This window comes from Pelobates fuscus, chromosome 7, assembly GCF_036172605.1.
Source record: "Pelobates fuscus isolate aPelFus1 chromosome 7, aPelFus1.pri, whole genome shotgun sequence".
In the NCBI taxonomy this organism is placed as follows: Eukaryota; Metazoa; Chordata; class Amphibia; order Anura; family Pelobatidae; genus Pelobates; species Pelobates fuscus.
In genome coordinates, this window is record NC_086323.1 from 143055828 (window position 1) to 143083480 (window position 27653).

A 27653-nucleotide genomic window follows, 5' to 3' on the forward strand; every position below is an offset into this window, starting at 1 on the left:
GTTCCAGCGCCGGGAGCCTCGTGAAGCCGCGCCCCCTATTTCGTCAAAATTACGAAATAGGCGGGCGCGAGCAGGGAGCAATCAGACGCTTCCAGTTGGAAGCGTCATTGCTCCCTTGTGCGCATGCGCGGCTTCGCCACACATGCGCACATTTTGAGTATTCATGCCGCCCTCTGAAGTCCTGAGCGCACTACCGCGCATGCGCGCGGTGTGCGCGGCCGCGAGCTGAGCTGACTGACAACTCAGCTCACGGTCTTTGCCCGCCCCCCTCCTCTGCTGACAGGCTGGAGAGAGAAGGCACGCACACAGTGCCTTCTCTCTCCTGCAAACGTCAGACGTATTTTAATACATCTGACGTGTACAGGGCCGTTTTAGGGCCCTGCATGATAGGAAGTCCCTTTGGTGGCCGTCTGAGTGAGGGCCACTGGAGGTATTCCTATCAATCAATGTAAACACTGTATTTTCTCTGAAAATACAGTGTTTACATCAGCTTGCCTGCAGGGAGCTATAGATCATACCTGAACAACTACATTAAGCTGTAGTTGTTCAGGTGACTATAGTGTCCCTTTAAAGGAACACTATAGGGTTCAGAACACAAACATGTAATTCTGACCCTATAGCGTTAAAACCACCATCTAGCCCCCCTGACCTCTCATGCCTCCCTAAATATAGTAAAATCTTACTTGTATTCAAGCCTGAAGCTGTAGCTCTGCATGCTGTTTGCCTCAGAACAGCAAGCTACCTGCTGACGGTCTCTGAAAAGACAGTGCTTACAGCAAAAAGCCTGAAGGTAATGATTTTACTGACCAGAACAAATACAATATGCTGTAGTTGTTCTGGTGACTATAGTGTCCCTTTAATCCTGTGTTTGGAAGAGTATTTTAGTATATATATATATATATATATATATATAGTTGTTGCTATGTATAATTATATTATACATTATAAAAATGATGGATAGCATAGCAGTGTATTATATATAAGAGTATAAACTCAGATTATCTACAGCAAAGACAGTCTCTGAGTGGTTCAGCCTTAGATCATAACACCTATTACCACCACTGAGTCAAGTAAGCACTCAAGTAAGCACCTTGTTTCTTAAGTTTTTGTCATTCATTTTTCAGTGTATAATAAAGTGAAATTATAAAATACTGAGGTTCCATGTTTTTTTAAAGTTTCCACAATTTATATGGCTTTGCATTAAGGGTCACTGAAGATCTTTATACCAGATTTACAAATATAGGTTTATCAAAATGACTCACATGAGACCCAGTCCATTGGTGGGAATAATTAAAAATCAGTGTAGCTTCTTCAGAAGGAAAATGTTTGAAAGAATATTTTTACATAAAGCAAGATTTAGACAGGCAGTCATTGTCATGCAGGCATAATACCGGGGGGTATATTCAGAAAAATCCTAATGCATGAACCTTTGAAATAACATCTGTTGAAAAATGTAATTTTAAAGTACTGTTGCTAAGTCAGCAGTCTTCATGCTGATTGACTGTTTAACAGTGCATCTTAAGAACCAGCATATGATAAGTAGCAGCCATTAACAGAGAATTACAAGTGCTTCAACGTAATATAAAATAAACATTGTTAAAAAAAATTAAAAATTATAAAAAACGAAGGGTTCAAGTGTAATGCCGCAAAAAGAAAAACAAATAGATTATATCCCTCAATCGGAATGCATGATTCAAATCTATTTCCTCACCACATATACAATGGGTTGAAGATCAATAATTTAACTGATCTAGGGAATCTGTTGTTTTTGTGTGTTTTTCCCATCCTGAGTTTTGTGATCATACCAGTGACTGGGTCCCCAGGACATCCTCTATAGGAGTGATCTAGTAAGAACCCACAAAATGTTTCTAATACAATGAATGATAAAATATCGCTTGCTGACTGGCTGTTGGGTAAAATATCCTCCTGTTGTTCTATATGATTTTAATAGATGACCCCCCTATCTGTAGTGCAATAGTTGTAAAACAAAAAAGTGCATGCAGATCCCATTGGTATATGTAACTATACAACATTTCACTCTGAAATTGTAATGAATTGAAATCTGAATGGCAAAATTGAATTGTAACTATAGCTGAATTTTCCAAAATCATCTATTTTTGCAATTCGTTTTCAATCTGCCACAATTAGACTTTAATAAATAAAACCCCATCAGCGTTATTTACTAAACAGGGAGATGTGAGAGCTGACAACCTAGATTTAAAAGTGTAGACTGAAATCGACAGTTCGTTTGAGTTGAAGGTTTATTTATATTTTAGAACTTTCTTCATGTTGCCTATTATAATGAATAAACCCCTTCCCGTGCAGGGATATATCACCTGTGACTATATATACCTGGTATATTCCCAGCCTTCAAATGATACTATGAATAGATGCTGTGTATAGCAGATCTATAACCAAATCATTTGCAATCTAATACATGAATCTGTTAGTTTTCAAGCAGTGCAGTTGTGGTTGCCTAATTTAAAAGATAGACACAACCTGTCTACGAAATGGTACTCACGGTCCCGGAGTTTATGTATTTCTTCTTTTTGCACTTCTTTTTTGGATTTAACACCTAAGAAGAGAGAAATGGCATATCAAGGATGTGTCTGCAGCTCTGTGACAGTGCCAGAGCATTCATCTTCATTAGTGCAGATCCCAACACATTCATCACTTGGAAAGAGAGCTTCTACCCGTAGACCTTTGTACCCACAGTCACAATTAACATGACACATGTAGAACAGCAGAGAGAACAGACAGTATAATAGGATAGAATGGAACCTCCACATTTAATAACATTTATTGCTTAACTGTTACACCGCTGGAGGTTTTGGCACAGCAGTAAGACAAAAACCTGTTTAAATTTAACTCGTAGGAATTTTTTGTTTGTGTGTTATTCATAGAATATGTGTCATGGGCAGACCCAGAGCCCACATTTGAGAGGAGCACCACTGGATTTTGTATCACGATTTATCGTTAGAAAATAGACACATACATTTGCACAAACACAGATACAAACACTTACAGACATAGATACAGTAAAAAAAAACTACATCTACATCCACACATATTTAGATTCATATATATGTCTAAACACTGACATATACGCCCACATGTAGACAGGCACACCAATATGTACAACCATACAGAGATAGATATAAGAATGGTACAGGGTGAGGGTGGTCTTCATTCAGTCCCTGTTGCTAGCCAGGTGTAAATGCCTCTGACGTTTGGGGGGAGCATTTGCCCTTGTGCTACCCCCTGGATCCTTCACTTGTACGTAAACATTTTTCTATAGATCCAATTGTGAAAATCACCTAAGGTCCCTTAATAATCCAAAGGGGGGTTATTCATGAAATCAAGGTATAAGGAGACAATTTGCATTGATAGGAAAGCTAAATAAAATATTTTTTTTTCTATTCTAATTACTTCAGCCTACAATTTGCATTTTCATTATTATTTCTTTACAAATTCCCTATATATTGAATAAAGCCAAAAGGTAAACCCCAGAGACAAAGACGAGGATGCCCATTGATAGGCCAATATCACAGACTCCTCTCAAGAGGAACAGAAGGGGAATGGATCTAAGAAAAAAAATTGGATTTAATGCTATAAATGGGTAAAACCAACCTAAGTTGAGCATTAAGTAGATGGGTAATTTCACAGCGCCAGTTAGAGCAATGAGCCTAATTTCTAAGATGACATAGCATGTCTACAAAAGAGTACTCGCGGTCCCCTGAATTTTATTCTACCACCAATAGCAGACTCAGCCGAGTTTCAATCTTGACAAGGACTTCCAATCTCAGGATGGAACTTGCCCAGTGGTGATGGTGGAATAAAAAGTGACATGGCATCATATAAGTGGTGAGGTGAAGTTTCCTTTCCTAATTCTGGCTTATTTGAACTTAGAGCAGGGGTACATAACTCTTCATCCCTAGAGGCACATGAGGAGAGATGCTCCATGGGAGAGGAGAGTCAGGGAATAAGTAGAGCACAGAGCAGCTTAGCCACAGACAGGCTCTCACATTGAATGAATTGCATCCCACTGATCCGTATGCTATGTTAACAGCGTTTGTAGCAAATGTACTCATCAAGAGGTATAAAGGGATTTAGTTACTGAGCAATCAATTGCATTGACCATATTGTTGAACTGCAAAATACAGGCCAAAATAGCAGAGTTGGCTTGTTAGTTATTTTCCCAATGTGACTATTTGGACTGTATTTTGCAATTCATATTTTGAATACTGCAAATCTCAGTGTATTAAATTGACTCATTCAAGACTCAATGGAGATGTTAGGCACCCAAAATGCTTTGCTTGTAAAAGTGCGTATTATTTATTGTAAGCAATCCTTTTTTTATATATGCTCTTTATGTGAGTTCAATTTATGTAGCACATGATACAGTACTGAACTGGCGTTACTAACTCAAAACAAACACCATCGTGAAATATAAGGGTATATTGGCCTAAATTTGCAGTTTGTTTTTCTGATCTCCACAATTCCTAAATAAAGAAATATACCTAAACAAAATTAGACAATTACACTTAAAAGCAAAGGTACAGAGAGTGGGCCCAAGAAAGCTTTATAAACGAACATAGAAAGACTGTATTGGCTATACAGGTAATATGAATAGAAGATTAAGTGCTGGCTGAAAGAGGTGTTATCTTCCTTGAGAAGTTGAGGTTTGAGGTTGTGGTATACACACTGATGTCAAATGGGGTACATACATAGCAAGAACCTGAATCCCAAGTAACTAGAATTTCCTGCAAAACTAACATATTCTAGGAGTCTAGACCAGTGGTTTCCAAGCCAATCCTCAGGACACACCAAGAGTCCAGGATACGGCAGTAACCCTATCAGAACAGAACTGGGAAATGTCTAAATCTTGGATTTTGTGTCTTGAGGACTGGGTTGGGATCCGCTGACCTACAGTCTAGAAGTGGGATAGTGGTAAGTCTGTATCTTTACATAGCGGCGCAGGTCTCTCTACCATGCTTCCTCTTGTCAAGCCCTCTACAGATTTAAAACAATCCTAGCACAGCGTATCCTCCTACTGTTGCGTTCTATAACAGAGTGATGTTTTTGAGGTAAAACAGGAGGATCTATACCAGAGATAGGCAACCTTTGGCACTCCAGATGTTGTGGATTACATCTCGTATAACTCCACAACATCTGGAGATATAGTTCACAACATCTCGAGTCAGTGGCGTACACACAACCCATGGGGCCCCGGTGCGAAAACTGATCCGTGGGCCCCCCCGCGCGCGCGCTTACGCTGCGCGGGCAGGGGCCGTAACACATGGCGGCGGGCACCGGGTCGCAGGGCTGCGACCTGTGTGACCGCGGTATGTACGCCAGTGCATGCATAAACACATACACTTTAAGTACCACTACAGACACCCAGATCACATCAGCTCAATGAAGTGGTCTGGGTGCCAGGTCTCTAGTTTTAACCCTGCAGCTGAAAACATAGCCGTTTCAGAGAAACGGCTATGTTTCACTGAGGGTTAATCCAGCCTCTAGTGGCTGTCTCATTGACAGACTGTGAAAATCACAGTGAGAAGACGCTGAACGTCCATAGGAAAGCATTGAATAATGCTTTCCTATGGGCGGTTTGAATGCGCGCGTGGCTCTTGCCACGCATGCGTATTCGGAGCTGAGAGGCGGAGAGATTCCCAGCGCCAAGGGAGTCCGGCGCTGGAGAAAGGTAAGTGCTTAAGACACACACACACAGACTCTCATGAACAGACGCACACATTTACTGACAGACACACACTCAGTGACAGACATACATACACACTCACTAACAGATGCACACAAACATACTCAGTAACAGACACACACACTAACACACACACACACACTCTAAGACTAACACACACACGCTAACACACACTCACACACACTAACATACACTCACACTCACACACTAACATACACTCACACACTCACTAACACACACTCACACTCTAACACACACTCACACACTAACATACACTCACACACTAACACTCACAAACACACACTAACATACACTCACACACACTAACATACACTCACACTCACACACTAACATACACTCACACACTAACACTCACAAACACACACTAACATACACTCACACACACTAACATACACTCACACTCACACACTAACATACACTCACACACTCACTAACACACACTCACACTCTAACACACACTCACACACTAACATACACTCACACACTAACACTCACAAACACACACTAACATACACTCACACACACTAACATACACTCACACACACTAACATACACTCACACTCACAAACACACACTAACATACACTCACACACACTAACTCACACTCACACACACTCACACACACTAACATACACTCACACACACTAACATACACTCACACACACTAACATACACTCACACTCACAAACACACACTCGCTAACACTAACATACACTCACACTCACAAACACACACTAACATACACTCACTAACACTAACATACACTCACAAACACACACTCACTAACATACACTCACACTCACAAACACACACACTCACACTCTAACACACACTCACTAACACTAACATACACTCACACTCACAAACACACACTCACTAACACTAACACACTCTAACACACACTCACACTCTAACACATACTCACTAACACTAACATACACTCACACTCACAAACACACACTCACACTCTAACACACACTCACACTCTAACACACACTCACTAACACTAACATACACTCACAAACACACACTAACATACACTCACACTCTAACACACACTCACTAACACTAACACTCACAAACACATTTTTTTTTAAATCCCCCCAGCCTCCTTACCTGTGGGAGAGCTGAGGGGATTCCCTGGGGTCCAGTGGTGCTGCTGGGCTCCTGGGGGGCCGGTCACCCGTTGGGCAGGCAGGCTGGCGGGCGCGCGAGGGAGCACTGTCTCCTGAGTGCTTCCTCTTCAGCTCCCTCGCGCGCCGCGTACTGATGCCGGAGCCGGAAGATGACGTCATCTTCCGGCTCCGGTATCAGTGCGGTGCGCGAGGGAGCTGAAGAGGAAGCACCCAGGAGACAGTGCTCCCTCGCGCGCCCGCAGTACCGGCCAGCCGGATGACAGCAGGGCCAGCCTCGGGGGGCCCGGTCGCAGCCGCGACCCCTGCGACCCCGGTATGTACGCCACTGTCTCGAGTGTCGAAGGTTAGTTACACCTGATCTATAGTCTCAGATCTTCTCTCTCTTTCTTTTATGTAAGAGGAATAATCTGAATTGGGGTGTAGATTAGCCTAAACATCATATAATGCTCTTCCAATCTGTGTTGTGCCCCTGGTGTCCCTTGGTTTGAGGAACAATATAAAAATTTAAAAAGAGGGAGTTTAGGATATCCCGCAAATTCTACAGATGTGTTGTTGTTGGTGTGAGTCATGGGGAATGTAAACACAGACCACTTAAAATGTGCTATTTAGCAAAAGAAAATACAAATTTAAAAAACACCACAAAAACTTTACTTGCATTTGTCAGGCTTGTTTAATGTATAATTTTTAATATTTATTTATACAATGTAAAAATGTTCCAAAGCACTAAGCAACAGAAAGGGTATATATATGTGACACGGAGAAAAAGACAATCTGTCCTCTCCTAGAGTGACCTGCTAAGTACTCTCGCTTGAGGCTATGATTAGTGTTAAGTATTTACCGAGTTATCAAGGTACTCAGTATTGATCAAATGCCGAGCGCAATGGCTAAGCTATTATGCTCATGTGAATTCCTAGAAAAGGCTGGACACAGAATGCTTACAGAAATTATTGTTACAAGAGACTTTTATGTAATTGCGTAACATGGGTGATTAGAAAGAAAGGGGGAGATAAAGAATGAGGGAGTTTTGAGTAACAAGTTGAGCTTCGTTGACCAAGCTTGTATTGTAAGCAAAAATAATGAGCTACTAAGTTGATTAATTGGCCGTCTATGCTGCAAATTAACATTCAGGCTTTACTTTTTTTTTTTTTTTTAATATTTGTGTACTCTTCTCATACCAGTACCTTGTTGAATGTCACACATCACAGGGTTTGGATTGCAGTCTATTAAACAAGCACATTACCTCTCAGCTCTAAGAAGATTTGTCATAATTAAAGGCACAACCTTTAGACGTCTATAACTTCCATAACTACTATATAGTGCCCATGTTTTTCATTAGCTTCATGAAACTTCTTTAACACATTTAATAGGATTTCTATTTTCAGAAGGCAGTGGGAGGCCATTTTTTCCTGTACTTGTGATCTGATGTTGTAAGACAGAAACAGGAAGTGTAGAGTGCAAATTAAATTGTGTCCTTCTGAACTAACTGAAACCCAGCCACATTGATGTATTTAGTTTGTGACTTATGAACTCCTTGTTTCTACTGGTAAAACATGTTCAGTTGCTTCAGTTTCCCTTTAATGCTGAAAAAATAGTTGGATTTGTACAGAGAACTTTTGTCAGTCCTGGATAACAGTGTCCTTATACCTTCTGTATGATGACAACTCCCATAATGCAAAATCAAACACAGAAAATACAATGTGACAATAAAGAGACAAGCAATAAACGCTCACCTCGTACACACTGAACTGGCTCTGTCCTCGGGATAACTCCCTATAGCTTGTGGTGAATTCACCAATGAAGTCATGACTAAAGAGAAAAAAAAAATGTATTGAGTCTCAGTTCAAGTCTGAATTGATAACTGTGAATAAGGGGTGGTACTTTTGTGTCTGGTCATGGAAAGCCCCGGGTCGGATTTTTAGACCTTATCATAGTCGTAAGTGCCCTGTAATATTTAGAGTGACAAAAATAACACCTCCCATTGCATAATACGTGGCAGTGTCACTTCAATGCACCATGATTGGAGTTAAATATACAGCACATTGTGGGGTGCTGCTGTGATGCAGAATTGTAATCTTGTTTGTCAATTTTGGGAGGGAGTTAGGTCTATATGTGTGAGGGGCAACAAAATTTACCCTAGGGCTGAAGCCTCTGGTCTTTTTGCCCGGCAATGCCCCTGCTCCGGATTCTTTGTGTGCACAGGAAATAGAGAGTACGTGGCATGTGAATAATAAGTATGGGCTTTTTAATTTTATGCTTAGGATGTTTAGTGCATAAGGTGCGTATGGGTGATATAAGTTGTATGTATAGAATACCTAATGCATGTGTACATCATCTTTACTGCACTGGGGGCACAGAAAATGTTGAATAATATATACTTACCTCCCTCCCCTGTCCCAGTCATACACATCCACTTTCACCGTCCTGTGGATCAGAAGAACAATTGTTTACATATATGATAAAAAAAAACAAAAAAAAAAACACATAAAATCAAGTCTGTAACTCGGTGCAAAGTGTGGGTCATAACAGCAGCTATTTACTTACGAACTTCTAAAAATACAATATTATACACTGCTTGTGTGGTATTTCCTATCTTGTACACAATCCTAAAATCTGTTGTTTCCAGATTCCCAGCCATCAACGGATTCACAAAAAGAAATCATCTGTGTTTATGTTAAAATAATTGACAAGTTTGTATAGACGTTTACTTTTAGTGAGATGGTAATGGTAATTGCAACACAGTTCTACTTGTGATACATTAAGGTGTTCCCTTTTTTTAGACCGGTTGATTGGAGGACATGATTTGAGTGTCTGGGACAGTATAAGTTCTTGAAGGCTGACTTCCAGATGGCCACGATCCGTTCTGGGCTAAGCAGTACTATTATGCAAAATAATGTTTATATTAAAGTCAAACGCAGTCCGTATATTTAATGTTAGTAATGTGCAATTTTACCTGTGTCTTCTTCAATTCTATGTCCTGTACAGTACAAGCATTATTTTGCATAACACTAATAAAAAGCTAATATTAATTATAGGCAGAGGTATTCTATAAACATTATGTTTACAAAGTCATACTTGCACCTTAAACAGCATACCGTAGGTACAATTTTGGATGGCAATGGGTTTATGTTTCCTTTGTCACTCTTTAACAAATGCCTGCTGTTAAGTGTTTTAATAAAGAGATGGTAATGAGGTTTAGCGGTCTCTCATTTACATTGCGGGAGCCCATAAGATATCTGAACACAGAAGTCCTGCTTGGGTTGGCATAAGCATAAACTAGGGTTTGAAATCAAGTAATATGTCAGAATAGCCAAAATTGATTTTTTTTTTAAAACTACTCGAAATCACCTAAAATAATACTGTTGTTAGCAAGTGCATAGTGGTTCTTCTCTAATCAAGATGGGTAAGTGAGAATATTCTCCTATTACAATAGAGTGGCTTTTAATCACTACACTTGGAATGCTGGAGAATGGACACGAAAATGGTCAATTTTAGTCCAAAAAAAAAATCAACCAGTAAAAATGCTGAAACTCAGCTATTTTGTCCTAATATTTACAATACTATTGTTGGTTCACTACAATTCCTTGTTTATTGCATAACATGATTGTACCTGTTTGTTTTACAATGTTAAAATCAGATACATACAGAGTTCTGCGTTCCAAGGTTCTGTAAAAGTTTACAGAGGAAGAAACAAAAAAAAACAAAAAAACTCTAGTTCTCATATGATATCACTATCATAGGCCATACATACTACTGGAGATTAAATCAAAGCTCGCAGACCTGTCAAAGTCCCCGTTGCACAAAGCTCGTACTGGAATAGTGAACGGCTGCCAAACAGGGTTCAATGTGTTTTTCACTACTTCTGTCTTGTGGCAAATGGTGAATCTGTAGTAAAAAGGGAAGAAAATAAAATTAAACAGACATTGTTTTCAACTCATATTCTGTCACTTCTGGAAAACTAGCAAGTTAATTACTAGTGAGAATTCAAAATGAATTTCACATTTTTCAAGTTTCACTATAACTTTAAACTTAAATTTGAAATTCACTCTGAATTCATGCTGAATTCTTACTTTATTGAATTCTTACTTTACCACCGCTTTATTATAAATACCCATATTTTATTGACAATTCATGTTACCATACTATCTTAGATATATAAAAATTTACTTATCCTTCTTTTAAGACTAGCTTTCCTGAGTCGAAGATATCAGGGGCTTAAATGAACACTCTAACAAACGTGTTCTTAACTTTAAAATGTTTTGATTTATCGGACCCCCATAACTAATAAAATGTTTTTTTTTACTCAGCTTTAGTAAGCCTGGCGTGCTGTCTTGCCTCCTCCCCTGGCAGAAATCATCATTACAGATGATCTCAGCCAATCCAAACCTTCCCCTTAGGGAAACGTTAGGTACTGGTCACGGTGCACATGTGAGGCAAACACCACTCTGCACCATTCAGTTTTTCCTGTCAGACACGCATTAGATCAATGCCGAGCATAAAAATGGTAAAAGTTGGTTCTGTAGAGATTGCAGGGCTGCAACAGGGAGGGCTTCTACCGGCTATCTGAGTGACAGACACTAATGGTGGCCTTAGGGACAAATTAAAATTCTGCCTTTTCTCAGAACAGGAGTGTTTATGAATGCTAGACTTCAGGGGCAGTCCATTTGCACCAGAGCCACTACATTAAGTTCTAGGGGTTATGGTGCTTAGAGTATCCCTTTAAATTAACACACAGGCATTATACATTTATACATCTTCTTTTAACCCTGCCCAGACTTTCTATGTCTGTCCAATCACATACTTCCCAATGCAGCTTAATGAGAAGTCATTGCAAAGTATGTACTCTAGGCAATTGCTGCCTCTTGAGTTTAGCTCCACTAAGCTAACCAAACCAGGAAGTAACAGGGCCGGTTGTCTTATTGAGGGGGGGGGGGGGGACAAGGTTAATTTACAAAAGTGCCAATTTGCATATAAATCAATTTAGAAAGTCTGGAGTGGTTATATTAAGCTTATGTCTTATATTTGAAAAGCAATTTTAGTTATTCTTGATATCACACAACCTTATTTTTACATCCATACATTTAGTCATGTCATGCTCCCTAAAGGCTGACCGAGCATCAAGAGACATGTGTTTACAAAACACATATGCAGTGTCATGTTGAGTTGTTACTGTCCTTGACTGATTAAATCTAAGGCTTCATTAGAGGTGTTTTTTTTAATCTTTTGTGTTAATTGAAGTAAGCTGTCTGAAAACAAAAAAATAAAAAGATTAAAGATTAAAAAATAAAATATAATAAAAGATAATTTCTTAGATTACATAATAAGTAGCAATGATGCATTTAGAAACTAAACAATTGGGTCTATTTAGTAAAGTCCGAGTGGCCCTTTGCTGGACAGTAATACATGGTCATTCTGCACACTACTAATCTATGTGTGGATTCTGTAATAGTGGCTCCAAATGGGCCAGAGTTCTAAATTTCAGATGCTTGAATTTCCAGGATGGATTTTCAAAGTCAATCTACATAAACTGCTGTCAGCACCAGCAGCCAGTGGACAAATATTTAAAAATATAAATTACAATAAGGGAGCTTTAATTCCTTCCTTATGCCCTCACCCACCATGCCACACGTTGGAGTACATCTACTAAACAGTGAGCAGTCAGCAGATGCCCAGTCACTAAAATTGGTCCGTTTAACTATTTTCCCATGTTTCACTATTTATTTTAAAGTATCTGTTATCTGCAAGAAATCTCCCAAAGTATAAATGTGATCACCTTCCAGCAACAGGTATTTCTCATTTTGAAAACGTTTCAATACATGAATATTTATTCAGTAAAGATTTTTAGGATTGTTTTCGAACAAAAGTAGTAAAAATACAGAAAATCGGTGCACCCACTTTTTTTATCTTTAATTTGGTGAAAAAACATATCTGGTAGATCTGGTTGGAATGCTTACAAGCTACCTGTATTGTGAAACATCAAAACAACGAAACATAACTATATACCGTATATACTCGAGTATAAGCCGACCCGAATATAAGCCGAGGCCCCTAATTTTACCCCCAAAAACTGGGAAAACGTATTGACTCGAGTATAAGACTAGGGTGGGAAATGCAGCAGCTACTGGTAAATTTCTAAATAAAATTAGATCCTAAAAAAATTATATTAATTGAATATTTATTTACAGTGTGTGTATATAATGAATGCAGTGTGTGTATGAGTGCAGTGTGTGTATGAGCGCAGTGTGTGTATGAGCGCAGTGTGTGCATGAGCGCAGCGTGTGTATGAGCGCAGTGTGTATATGAAAAATACATAGAAGGGGGGTGCTATATAGACATAAAATACTTATATCTGTACATCGAAGGTGTCTCAGCAGATAACCAAATCAATCTAGAAAAACAAACAGAATGCACATAGCATAATACTGTATGAGGAAAATAGAATGAATAATGATGGTATTGGGTCACTCACGATAAACAGAGCCTATTATAGCAGGCTCTGACTATATAGGCTCTTCAGAATCTCTGTATGCTGTGTATTCCAACAGGATCAGCTCCAGAATCAGCTCCAGCCTCCTCTTAGTATTCTTCCAATCACACCAGAAAAACCAAATGGTAAGGTGTAAAAGAATTTATTAAGAATACTTATAAAACAAGTTGTATAAAAAAGTAATGAAGCACTACGCGTTTCGACTTTCCGTCTTCTTCAAAGGTGCATAACATACAAGTCCATCTAATCTCTTTAAATACATCCGGAGCTATCAATTTTCGCGGGTAAACGTTCACATTACTTCCGTGTTGTGATGTCACTTCCGGATCCGTCGGCTTAGTTTTTCTGTTGTGATTTTTCTGGTGTGATTGGAAGAATACTAAGAGGAGGCTGGAGCTGATTCTGGAGCTGATCCTGTTGGAATACACAGCATACAGAGATTCTGAAGAGCCTATACAGTCAGAGCCTGCTATAATAGGCTCTGTTTATCGTGAGTGACCCAATACCATCATTATTCATTCTATTTTCCTCATACAGTATTATGCTATGTGCATTCTGTTTGTTTTTCTAGATTGATTTGGTTATCTGCTGAGAGACCTTCGATGTACAGATATAAGTATTTTATGTCTATATAGCACCCCCCTTCTATGTATTTTTCTTGTACCCATTTGTATAGTGCCTTTGGGTGATTTTCTTGGCACTTGGGGGTAGTTGCTGTGTTTACACCTTTGTATTAGTATTAATAGCGCCAATCCACCCACAGATATTTTTTTTGTAAAATATCATTTGTAGTTTGCAGTGTGTATATGAATGCAGTGTGAGTGCAGTGTGTATATGAGTGCAGTGTGTGTGTGTGTGTGAATGCAGTGTGTATATGAGTGCAGTGTGTGTGTGTGTGTGAATGCAGTGTGTGTGTGTGTGAGATGCAGAGCCTTGGTGGGGGGTGGGCATTTTAATATATTTTTTATTATTATTATTTTAATTTTTTTTGTTATATTATTTTTTTTTTTACTATTTTTATTATTGTTGTATTATTATTATTTTCATTTTTTTGGTATATTATTAATGTATTTATTTTTATTACAATTAGACATTTTTTTGTCCCCCCTCCCTGCTTGCTAGCGTGCCAGGGAGGGGGGCTCCTTCCCTGGTGGTCCATTGGGATTGGTAGTTCAGTGGGGGGGAGGAGAATTGGCTGTGAGAGATGTTACTTACCTCTCCTGCAGCTCCTGTCAGCTCTCTCCTCCTCCGCGCCGTCCGGTCAGCTCCTCTATCAGCTCACACTGTAAGTCTCGCGAGAGCCGCGGCTCTCGCGAGATTTACACTGGGAGCTGACCGAGGTGCTGAACGGACGGCGCGGAGGAGGAGAGAGCTGACAGGAGCTGCAGGAGAGGTAAGTAACATCTCTGACAGCCCCTGTCTGTATTATGGCAATGCAAATTGCCATAATACAGACTATTGACTCGAGTATAAGCCGAGTTGGGGTTTTTCAGCACAAAAAATGTGCTGAAAAACTCGGCTTATACTCGAGTATATACGGTACATATATGTGCAGGTCTACAAAATTCAGACTTACGTTCCATCCTCGTTGCTGCGGTAGAACACAAGGAATGGGTCTGATTTCCCAAAGAAATCCTTCTTGTCTAATTTGTTGGCACAGAGTTGCATTGTAACGATATCCTGCAAAAACAAGTAATTGACCTTAAAATGATGCTTTAGTACCAGGGAAAGCAACCTGTGGGCATCCAACCGATACAGGTCCCATCATAACAGCTAGCCTTTAAATGGCATGACTGGGTGTAGGAAGAGTCTGAGTTCAACTACAGCTATAGGTTCCAGTCTGTAATGTCTATATATGGAAAAATATGCACGTGCCAGGTTTTTCATTATGCACTTTTTTCAGACTGACTCTTGCGATTCATACCTTTTTAGGGGTTTTGAAAGGGTCAAGTGTGTATTGCTAAATGTTAATTGCCAGTTTTAATTAATACTATTAATGATTGTAAAAACATGCAGGAATGTTCAATGTAAAAGAGACACACAGTGTTATTCACTAAACACCATATTTTGTCCAAAATGGCAATTTTTCTATTTACTAAGGCAAATTCTGGTCTGGACTAGGGGAGGCCGAGTTAATTTTTCTTCGATCACCTGGATCCTTTTGGTGTCAGGATTAAAATTGTGTATCCAAATCATATGTAATGTATAGGATTCAGAAGATTCACAAAGCACTGGTGTTACAAAAGGATGGGACCAGGGCACTCCACACACTATACCCACTTCAATTAAGTAGTTACAGTGCCCCTGCAGCTATAAGACAGTCCCCTGAGCTGTCAATCAGGTAGGTGGTATTCTCAATTCTGAGCTGCCCATATTAATTTTGTCCAATTTAAGCATAAGGTATGTAGATGCTGTATGCATAAGTAGGCCAGATGTCACCCTCCTCTTTAGAATGAAAGCCAAACCATGGCTGCACACATTACCATCTGACTGCCTAGTTCCCAATACTGTGAACAGGGCTGTGTAGAATGTGATTGCAGCAGCTGTATGACTGAACTAAACTACTCGAATAAGGGGTTCCTGATTGATTGAGCCTCTTCCTGCTGGGTAAGAATTCTGCCTAAATCTGTAGTTAGAGTCATTAAGCTGTGCAGCTCTTTGGGAGTAGGATCTTTGGGAGTTAAGTAAATTTTAAATCGCATTTTTATTTTATATCTGTATAATACAGATAAAAATATAGGGTCGTTTTAGCTCACTGATTCCCATCAAGCTAGTAACTCCAATAACGAAATTGCCAAAACCCATTCAAATAAGATACAGATCAGGAGAGCATCCACAGCCTTCCCTACAGCAACGTGTGCCTTTCAACCATCTACTGTTTTAAACCAAAAACTCTTCAAAGCTTAGAATATTGCTGTATAGAGCCGCTGCAATATTTCTTCTCTATATTCTGCTTATTATTTAATTTGTTGATATATTTTTTTTGTTTGTTTGTTTTTCTTTCACTTTGTTGGCGAAAATCGTAATTTCACCCTGCTGAAAACAACTCTTTTTGATCTTGTTTATTTATCTGTCCTCACAAACGTCAGAGCTTCTTTTGATTCTGGTCTGTGACGGGTTACCCATATCAGTGTCCCTTCATCCCATTATAGCATGCAAAAAGGACTAGGTACAGAACTTGTGCATGTTAAATACCAATTTTAAAGTAACATTGCCTTTTTTTTAACCTTTTATCAAAGAAAAAGTTAGTGCTTTTTATTATATTTTAAACAATTACATATATATTAAATTAATCAATTCTATAGGGGAATGTTTCATTCAAATTTTGCCAAACGATAGACAATAGTTAGGCTCACAGACCCCCCCAACCAGAACTGTAAAACATTGAAAAATGTAAAAAGACAAAAGAAACAAGGAGAAAAATAATAATGAGGGGAGGAATTAAGTTCCCTGCATGATGCGTGGAGGTAGGTATTCCGTTAACCACAGATTGGTCTGGAATTTCAACCAGAAAAGTAATGTATTGATGCAGTTAAAATATAGAGGAAAGCCCTATATAGTGATCACTAAAAAATGAAAATTCTTAAACACGCTTCACCTACCTTGCAGATGTGAATTGTGTAATTAATTTCAAAGCAGAAGCAGTTTTATACAACTCCCCTATTGCGTTATATTTTCATTGTGCTACTAACCCGACAATTACTGAGTTCTTCGGCAGATAAGATTATGGACCCACATTTCTTGCCTGGAATCCCCCTGAGTGAGAAAAACATAAAAAGAAAAAGGATGAAACAGACCATACAATTTATCAACATAGACAGCTGATTTTCACTCCTTATAAAGACTCAGAGAGAATGACAGATTGAGGTCTAAGGCCATTGTGGTGCAAAACACATGCAATTACTGCCTGTCTTTGGATCCCACCTAAGGTTCATTGTTGCCCCTCTAAAGCTTGTTAAAGGTAAATGACAAAGAGAGCAGATAATGCAATCTCAGAAAGCCTACAGAGGCTGGACCTTGGCAAAGAGAGGACAGTATATATTCTCCTCTCCTGTTTTCCACTGTTTTCCACCTGTCTCTGAAGTCACTGTTCATCAGTTTTCAATGCACTAATTTCCCTAAAATTGGTAAATAGTAGACCTGGGCTTAACCCATGGGTAAACTTTATAAGGCTTTCTCCTCCATGCATTCTCAGTTTGTGCGGAAATCCTGTGGGTTGAAGATGAGTTGTTTTTTTGTTGGGATTTTCTTTTCTCATGTTTTTATTTCATTTTTGCGATTGGGTCCTTTTTAATTTTAATAGTTTGATGTGACCTAATTGATTTTTATTTGCCCTTTTTTGGGGCATTTTTATTTCACTATTATTAGAGTGAGGGGGGTAGGTGGGGTATATTTTTATTGGGAGGATGATTAGGGGCTTGGGGTGACCCCTAGCCACCAGAGGTGGAATTATTGTATTATTAGCCCCCAACCGCCATCGATGGGTGGGGGCTGTGGTTGGATATCAGGTCCAACCCAATGGCGACTATGGATGGGAGCAGGAGGCACTATTTAGTTTAAATAGCTTCCACTTGCAGGGCACGGTGGAGGTCATGGGGAGGACATAGTCCCCCAATTAATTATTTAAATAGTTGCTAGTCTTTTCTGACTGTAATCAGCCACTTGCTGCTCTCTGTTTAGTAGAGATGCCTCTACTTGCAGCATGGTGGGTAGGGGCAATAGGGAGAATTTAACCTCCCTTGTACTAATATAGGGTTCATATTGACCCCTCCATCGGAGCTCCCCATCCCATGGGGATTTCAGAATCGGAGAAAGCTAAATATTACAAGCTTTGAGGTTTATGAACTAAATGGTTAGTTGTGACGAAATTGCAGCACCTTTTGGGGAGTTCTCACCTCCCCGTGAATTGTGGAGAATTGTAGTATTGAAAATTTTAGGCAAAATATATATTGATGTAAAATCTGGATTTCTCAGTTCTCTATTGCAAAGTCGGGCAAAAATAGCCAAGTTGGGAGCAAAGCTGGATTTAAGAATTCTTCTAAGCTAGTTATTTTGACCTGTTTAGTGAATATTCTCCATTGACGTTGACGTCAATACCAAAGAAGAAATGTTTTTGTTAATAAATAGAGCATAAAGAACAGTATATATGTTGAGCTCCCAATCAGAAGGCCTGGTGCATGCTGGGAAATATTATCTCCTGTAGCCCCATGTAGCCAAAGCGCAGCTTAAGCGGAACAGGGCCTTGACAGGGGTTAGGAGGCGGGCCCAGGAGGAACAGACAGGACAGGTGGGTTATGGGATATGTGGGATTGGCTATTTAAGGGAGGAGCCATTTTGTAAGGTTCACTTCTAATTTCCTACCCGGTTCAGTTTGTGTGCATCCCGGTGCTCTCTATACTTTCTGGGTAGGGTTTCTCTTTTGTCTCCTCTGCAGGGCCATGGATATCGTGGAGAAGCTTCTGGAGGGGATCAGGACAGCGGCGCGGCAACAAGGAGCGGATTGGGTGCAGGCCCAGCTGGGCCCGGTCCTTGCTGCGGCGGCAGGACAGGAGGCCGGAGACTCACGCCCGGCGAGGGCCAGGAGGCCCCCGAGGCGTTTGAGCCCGGGAGGAGAACCGGAGGTCGGTGGCACGGGAGTGCAGGAGACAGCCAGTGGAAGTCGTAGCAGGCCCAGGAGCTGCCTGGTTGAGGCTCTGCCTCCCAGTGTGCGGCCGGGGCTTCGGCGTGGTGAGTCGAGACGGGCGGCTGCCCTGGACATCGCTGCACCAACCCCTAACACGGAGGGGGCCGTGCGCGGAGCAGGATCCAAGATGGCGGCCGGACGGCCTGGTGCGGGGCCTGGCGGGGCGGGGTCTCGGCCCAGGAGGGCACCCCCATCGGTCTTGGCGGTGGACTGCAGCACGCGGACTGGGACGGTCCACGACGGGCCCAACGTACAGCAGGCAAGTGCAGGGGCCCCTTCCGGGGGTCCCCTTGGCGTGGTGGGCAGGCGGGGAGTGAGGCCCGATTCCAGGGAGCGGGCGGACGGGGGGGCGGGTAGGCGAGCGGCCCAAGGGGAGCAGGGGTCGGGCGGAGGGCCCCTGGGGGGGGTGCGGGATGCTGCGAAGGGGTCTCGCGGAGTGCAGACTGGGCGGGCTTCCGTGGGGGAGGATGGGGGGTCCCTCGGTAGTTCACTTGCGGGGCGGAAGGTAGTGTCTGCGGGTTCGATGGATGTTAGGAGGGTGGTAGAGGGTAAGGGGAAAGGAAAGGCTCCGAGGTCCGGTCGGTCGGGGATAACTGTCTCGGGGAGCGGGGTGTCACCATCCGCGTCCGTGGAGGGCCCCGGGGGAGGTGCCCCTGGTCCGGGTTCCGTAGGTGTAGTGGTAGGTCGGGCTGCAGCGGGGTTGGGGCGCGGGGCGGGAAGCGGGGAGGGTGGGTCTAGTTCGGAGTCGGGTAGTGCTAGCCCCTCGCCGGTTAGGGCCCCCAGGACACGCAGACGGAGGCCCCGGCGCAGGCGCGCAATGTCAGGGAGTTCGGCAGGGTCCGGGTCCCCCAGGTTGCCTCAACGGGGGTTGGCATCCAAAGGCGATGGTAGGAGTCGTAGTCCACGTGGCAGGGCTCTCAGGGCCTTTGGGGCGCGACGGCGGGAGGATACCCGGCGGGAGGCTTTGGCGGTTAGCAGGCGCTCCCCGGTTCGGGACGGGAAGGTGGTGGGGGAACAGTACGCCTTGCCCAGGACTTCTTCTCCTCTTTCCAGGTCCCGGAGTCGCTCCTCATCTGAATTTTCCAGGCACCGGGTGGGATCCCTGGTTGGCGGGACATCGGCGGATGGCGTTCATCCTGGACGAGCAGTGACGGACTGCGCAGCCCCGGGTGTCATCGGCCCCAGGGGCTTGGCCGGTGAGTCTATTGAATCGCTACAGTCCAGTGCACTAGTACAAACACTGCAGTCACTACTCCACTCACTGGGGGCGGGGGGTGGCACACAAGGTAGCGTAGGGCAGGTGTGGACGCAAGGGGGAGGCGAGGCGGGGCCCGGTCTAGGGACCCCGGCGGCAGTTGCGGGCGGGGAAGCTGTGTCGGCTCCCAGCGTGGGTGAGGCGGGAAGCGAACGGGCGGAGTTGACGGGGGGGGTGACGGAAGCAGCGAGGCAACATGCGTATGTGTCCTTCGCGGGCCCGCTGGGGGTGCACCTCAAGCAGGAGGTAAAAGATAAAATCTGGAAGGGGGAATTTTGTGAGATCTTCTCACTTCTTCCCTTGGAGGACTTTCTTGACCTCAAGGAGGAGGACAAGAAGGACGAAAAGAAAGAGGAGGAGGAGAAACGGCGGAGGTATCGCAAGATACCGAAGTCTTTTGGTAACTGGCTAAGGGCATTCTGTATCCTGGCCAGCGTGATCGGGGAAAAATCGCCGGGCTCCTGCTCGTCCCTGTTTTGCTACTTGGACGGCATATGGGAGGCATACCGCACCTATGGCGGATTGGCATGGTGGCGGTATGATGAGCAGTTCCGGCAGCGGCTGGCGGCGAATCCGGGCATGCGGTGGGACCAGATGGACCTGCCTCTCTGGATGAAGCTCATGATGGCGCAGAAGGCGCAGCCCTTTCAGCACGCGGCTGGCGCTAAGGGTCAGTCCTCCTCGTCGGCCGCCTCGCAGAAGGGCTTATGCTGGCTCTTTAATGAGGGCCAGTGCAAGTGGGGCGCAGCCTGCCGCTTCAAGCACGAGTGCTCGGGCTGCGGTGGGGCTCATGGGCTCCAACGTTGTTTCAAGAAAGGGAAGTCCGGGGGGACGGGAGCCTCTGCCGCGGTTGGCGGCGGAGGGTCTCCCACTACCTCGGGGGCTAACCCCAGTGAAACTAGACGCGATGGAGCCCTGGCTAAACCGCTACGGTAACAGGGCAGATGCGGAGCTGCTTAGAGCGGGGTTTGGGCAAGGGTTTGTCATTCCGTTTCGGGAGAGGGGTGGCACTGCGTGCCCTCATAATCTCAAGTCCGTGGTGGAGTTTCCAGAGGTGGTTCGGGAGAAGTTGGACAAGGAGGTGCGATTGGGTAGGATGGCGGGGCCTTTTGTGACCCCGCCACTGGAGGGCCTTCGGGTCTCTCCCCTCGGGGTGGTCCCCAAGAAAGAAACAGGGAAGTTTCGGCTCATTCACCATCTTTCCTATCCTAAAGGGGAGTCGGTGAACGACGACATTGACAGGGACCTATGCTCGGTCTCTTACGCATCATTTGACCAGGCGGTCGAGCTGGTGAAGAGAGCCGGGCGTGGTGCGTTGATGGCCAAGGTGGACATCGAGGCTGCTTTTAGGTTGCTTCCGGTGCACCCGGCGTGTCACCACCTGTTAGGATGCTTCTTTGAGGGGGGCTACTTTGTGGATTTGTGCCTTCCCATGGGGTGTTCCATTTCGTGCTCTTACTTTGAGAAGTTTAGTTCATTTCTCGAGTGGGTGGTGCGGACGGAAGCGGGAGATAAAGCGGTGGTGCACTATCTGGATGATTTCCTGTGTGTGGGGCCGGCCGGATCTCCCGCGTGCCAGCACTTGTTAGGTACCATTCAATGGGTGGCGGGCTGCTTTGGGGTGCCGCTGGCGGCGGATAAAACTGAAGGCCCGACTGAGTGCCTTAGTTTCCTGGGTCTGGAGATAGATTCAGTGCGGGGGGAATGTCGGCTGCCGCTGGCAAAGCTGGAAGGTTTGCGCGGCGTGGTGGCAGAGGTGCGTCGGGCACGGAACGTGACCCTGCGCCGACTGCAGTCATTGGTCGGCATGCTCAATTTCGCCTGTAGGGTGATACCCATGGGTAGGGTGTTTAGCCGCAGCTTATCGGCGGCTACCGCGGGGATTAGGTCCCCTCACCATTTCATCCGGGTATCTTCGTCCATGCGGGCGGACTTGGGGGTGTGGGATACCTTCCTCAGGGACTTTAACGGGACGGTGTTCTTTCGGCAAGGGGGCGTGTCGACAGCTGAGCTGGAGCTGTACACCGACGCGTCGGGTAGCGTGGGTTTTGGGGCCTACTTCAGCGGGAGCTGGTGTGCAGAAAAATGGCCGGAGGCATGGGGGCAGAGCCCCCTCATGCGTAACCTGGCGTTTCTGGAGCTGTTCCCACTGGTGGTGGCGTTGGCGCTGTGGGGGGACCGGTTGAGGGACAGGAAAGTGGTTTTCTTCTCGGACAACATGTCCGTGGTGCACGCGGTTAATAATCAGTCTGCAGCATCGAGGCCGGTGGTGACTCTGCTGCGGCGCTTTGTTTTGTTGTGCATGTCCCTGAACGTGGTCTTTCGCGCGCGCCATGTGCCTGGGTACTTGAACGAGGTGGCTGACGCTCTGTCTCGTTTTCAGTGGTCCCGGTTTCGAACGATGGCCCCGGAGGCCCAGGACAGGGGTCAGCCGTGCCCGATCGAGATGTGGCAGCTAGGAGCGTCCTGCTTGGCGGACTCGTGAAGGCTTCGCTGGCACCGGCCACATGGGCCGCATACAGTAAGATCTGGAGTTCATGGGAACGTTCCTGGGGCGGGCTGGGCCGAGGGGTACGAGGGGAACCGCCTCTGGATGCCTTCTTGTGGTTTACCTTTCAATTACTGGCGGGGGGCGCCTCCCCGGCGGTGATTGACAGGAACATGGCTGCAATGGCGTTCTGGTTCAAGCTCCATGGGGGAGCGGACCTTACCAAGGCGTTTATCGTCTGGCAAGCACTCAAAGGGTATCGGAGGGCTCGGAGGGCCCCCGACGCTAGGCGCCCGGTGTCGGTGCATGTGCTGGAAGGGCTTGTTCAGGCGCTGCCCACCATTTGTTTCAATGCATTTGAGGTGTCGTTATTCCGTCTGGCATTTCTTTTGGCTTTCTTTGGGGCGTTCCGCGTCGGGGAGTTGGTGAGCAACACCCGGGCGGCCACGGGGGGCATACAGGTGTCTGGGGTACGTATACTGGATGGGAAGCTGGTAGTGCACTTGGCTAGGTCCAAGACGGATGTGGAAGGTAAGGGCCGGGACATTACGCTAGGGGCCCTGCCGGGCTCGGCACTGTGCCCGGTAGCTGCGGTATCGGAGTATCTGGATCAGAGGCCCGCGGTTGGCGGGTCCCTGTTGGTCCACGCGGATGGCTCGTCGCTCTCTCGCTTCCAATTTCGGAAAGTTTTCAGCCTGGGTCTGGGTCGGATGGGATTGGATGCCGGCACATACGGTACCCACTCCTTTCGTATTGGGGCGGCCACGGAGGCCACACGTCTAGGTTTGGGGGATGAGGTAGTCAAGCGGATTGGGAGATGGGAATCTGTTAGGTTCCGCTCATATGTACGCTTGGGTTTGTTGGAACACTAAGGGGCATTGGGGCGGCCTGGGGGGTACGGGTGGTTTTATCCTGTGTTTTTCTTTCTTCCCCAGGCCGGGTCGCTTGGATCGTGGGTCATTCCTTCATTTTCTGGGCCGGACGGAGGGCTGCAGCTCGAGCTCAAGGCCAGCAGCTGGGCTTTCCGGAGGACCAGCTCGTAGTGCGCTGGTGGGGGTATCGGGGCTTCTGCTGGGGGGACGTCTGCAGGGCAATATTTGGTATGGTCGCAGGCGGGGCGCGGCCGGATATGCTAGTTTTACATGCAGGCGGTAATGACCTGGGCCTCACCCCGCAGCGGAGGCTGGTAAAATGGATGAAGCAGGATCTTAACCGGTTGGTTGATCTGCTTCCCGGGGTGATGCTGGTATGGTCTGAGATTGTTCCGAGGCAGCGGTGGCGTTACGCCCGGGACCCGGTTGCCATTGATAGATGCAGGGGTAAGGTGAACAGCCTGATGGCGAGTTTTGTCAGGAAACTGGGGGGAGTGGTGGTAAGGCACCAGGAACTGGAGGAGGGGTTGGATGGGTATTACCGCTCGGACGGTGTACACCTTTCGGCAGTGGGCTACGACCTGCTGAACTTGGGTCTGCAGGAAGGGATGCGGAGGGCGTTCCTTCTTCGGGGTGGCGGAGCTCAGACAGCTTAAGGGGTCAAGGTCTGAGCTTGTGGCGGGATAGGGAGCTGAGAGAGAGGACATAGGCTCCCTATGAGGAACGTGAGGAACATGGAAAAAATTGGAATTATGGTCAATGGTGGTTTCGAGTCCTGGAGGTGGCTCAGAACCTGGTGGGGCAGGGGTATCCGGGTATACCCCTGCCATGGTTACTTATGGTTGGCACTTGTTCGGTTCAAGTTGGCGAGGTTGGAAAATGTCGTTACATATTTGTATTTGTTATGTTGGGGGTCATTGCCCTCTATTAAAAAGAAGGATACGGATGAGAGGGGCGGAAGGTGGGGGCAATGACCCATGTTTATATGTTAACTTATTTAAAGCAATATTATCGTTATATATATTATAAATTATTTAATAAAGCTGTGGACAAATTTTCCCATATACCAGGTGTCAGTGTGTTATTGGGTTAGGTATGTGGGGGGTTTTTGTCCAAGGTTCCGCCAGCCCATATGGCGACTATACACCGGTCATGTAGCCCCATGTAGCCAAAGCGCAGCTTAAGCGGAACAGGGCCTTGACAGGGGTTAGGAGGCGGGCCCAGGAGGAACAGACAGGACAGGTGGGTTATGGGATATGTGGGATTGGCTATTTAAGGGAGGAGCCATTTTGTAAGGTTCACTTCTAATTTCCTACCCGGTTCAGTTTGTCCCGCCCACCCTCCCTATATTTTATGTTTAGATAAGGGTTTCCCGTTTTTTCACAGCGGCGGGATAGGGAGCTGAGAGAGAGGACATAGGCTCCCTATGAGGAACGTGAGGAACATGGAAAAAATTGGAATTATGGTCAATGGTGGTTTCGAGTCCTGGAGGTGGCTCAGAACCTGGTGGGGCAGGGGTATCCGGGTATACCCCTGCCATGGTTACTTATGGTTGGCACTTGTTCGGTTCAAGTTGGCGAGGTTGGAAAATGTCGTTACATATTTGTATTTGTTATGTTGGGGGTCATTGCCCTCTATTAAAAAGAAGGATACGGATGAGAGGGGCGGAAGGTGGGGGCAATGACCCATGTTTATATGTTAACTTATTTAAAGCAATATTATCGTTATATATATTATAAATTATTTAATAAAGCTGTGGACAAATTTTCCCATATACCAGGTGTCAGTGTGTTATTGGGTTAGGTATGTGGGGGGTTTTTGTCCAAGGTTCCGCCAGCCCATATGGCGACTATACACCGGTCATGAGCACAAAGGATATGAAATTGAACTGCAAATGTGTTACTAAAATATTAAACGTATGGTTAAAGCAATTTAAAGCAACAATCAAATATCTTCTCAAGTTCAGCATATATAAAAGGGCACATTTAGAAAAGCTTAAATATATGTGTGAAAGTTATTAAACATGTCTCTTTTTACATTTATTGCTCTAAAACATCTGCATTTTTTTTTTCAAACTGGTGCTTCCATTATTCTTTTTCTACTCCCTATTACACTGATTGGAATTCTAGCTGTATTCTAATTGGTTACAATTACAACGACAAGAATCCATGCAGAATGCAGCTTTGATTTGAAAACTGACAGTTTTTTAATTATTCTCTGTGTCTCTCTTCCATCCCCACATCCTTTGTATCTCACAATTAAAGAATTAGATGTGCAAAAAAATATGCAAAATAGGATGGCTCATTAACAATATCATTGTTTAAGGTACTCTGATATGTTAAACACTCAATCTTGATTTGCTTTGCAGAAAATGAAAAATACATGTAAACTAATTAATCTTCATATTTTATACATAGTCGCTTCTTGGTATGGCTACGGTTTAAAAAAAAAATCATGTTATGTTAAATATCAATTTTAAGAAGAACACAATTCTTCTAATGTTTAATGAATGTCATATATATTAAATGCACCAAACAAAGAGCAAGCAACACTAAGTTAAATAAGCAATTTTAGAAACAGCATACATTTATAATATTCATCTGCCATTGATATATGCTTCAGCACGGAATATGTCATTTCTGTAAACAGTTGTAGATTTATAATGTTCTGATTCTGATGCCTAGATTTGTACAAAGTCATTAATTGTCCAGGTTTTACTCCAGGAAATGCTAATCAGAACCCAAGATTCCTTATCTTAAGAAATGCATTTACTTTTGTAGCATTTGACAAAAATTCTTAAAGGGGCACTCCAATCACCATAAATTCTTATCGCCTATGATGATTTTCTAACCTATTTGGAAGAAGAGTGTATTTCCTGTTCTTGGTTTCCAGGGGTCAAGTCCTGGGTAAAAAAAGTGCAGGAACTCACCCAAGATCCACTCCCCACCCCCTCCCCACCCCCAAAAAAATTATACGCTTGTATGCAGGGGCTGAGTAAGGGCACGGGGCTGAGGAGGGGGACAGGAGCTGAGGAAAGGGACAGGGGCTGAGGAAGTGGAACAGGGGCTGAGGAAAGGGGGACAGGGACTGAGGAAAGGGGGACAGGGACTGAGGAAAGGGGGGCAGGGACTGAGGAAAGGGGGGCAGGGACTGAGGAAAGGGGGGCAGGGACTGAGGAAGAGGGGCAGGGACTGAGGAAGAGGGGCAGGGGCTGAGGAAGAGGGGCAGGGGCTGAGGAAGAGGGGCAGGGGCTGAGGAAGAGGGGCAGGGGCTGAGGAAGAGGGGCAGGGGCTAAAGGAAGAGGGGCAGGGACTGAGGAAGAGGGGCAGCGGCTGAGGAAGAGGGGCAGGGACTGAGGAAGAGGGGCAGGGACTGAGGAAGAGGGGCAGCGACTGAGGAAGAGGGGCAGTGACTGAGGAAGAGGGGCAGGGACTGAAAAGGGGGACAGGGGCTGATGCTCGTGTGCAGGGGCTGAGTAAGAGCACTGGGCTGAGTAAGGTGGACAGGAGCTGAGTAAGGTGGACAGGGGCTGAGTAAGGTGGACAGGGGCTGAGTAAGGTGACAGTGCTGTGGAAAAGGGACAGGAGCTTAGGAGGAGGGGGGGGGGAGACATGGGTTGAGGAAGGGGCCATGGGCTGAGTAAGGTGGCAGGGCTGAGGACGAGAGACAGGAGCTTAGGAGGAGGGGGGGGGGCATGGGCTGAGGAAAGGGACAGGGGCTGAGGAGGGGGGCAGGGGCTGATGAAGGGAGCAGGGGCTGAGGAGGGAGACAGGGCCTGAGTAAGAAGACAGGGACTGAGGAGGGAGACAGGGACTGAGGAGGGAGACAGGGACTGAGGAGGGAGACAGGGACTGAGGAGGGAGACAGGGACTGAGGAGGGAGACAGGGACTGAGGAGGGGGACAGGGACTGAGGAGGGGGACAGGGACTGAGGAGGGAGACAGGGACTGAGGAGGGGGGCAAGGACTGAGGAGGGGGGAAAGGACTGAGGAG

General features: G+C 45.0%; 1 protein-coding gene across 1 annotated transcript in view; it reads right to left on the bottom strand.

The window, feature by feature from the left end:
- CPNE9 (copine family member 9) overlaps nt 1-27653 on the bottom strand; it is a 367849-nt gene that overhangs the window by 57760 nt on the left and 282436 nt on the right. Inside the window, exons 8-13 of the mRNA XM_063426739.1 lie at nt 17056-17119; nt 14940-15043; nt 10657-10761; nt 9259-9300; nt 8610-8685; nt 2522-2575 (exon numbers count right to left, since the gene is read on the bottom strand). Of these exons, the coding sequence (XP_063282809.1) occupies nt 2522-2575; nt 8610-8685; nt 9259-9300; nt 10657-10761; nt 14940-15043; nt 17056-17119 (445 nt within the window). The remainder of the gene's footprint in view (nt 1-2521; nt 2576-8609; nt 8686-9258; nt 9301-10656; nt 10762-14939; nt 15044-17055; nt 17120-27653) is intronic.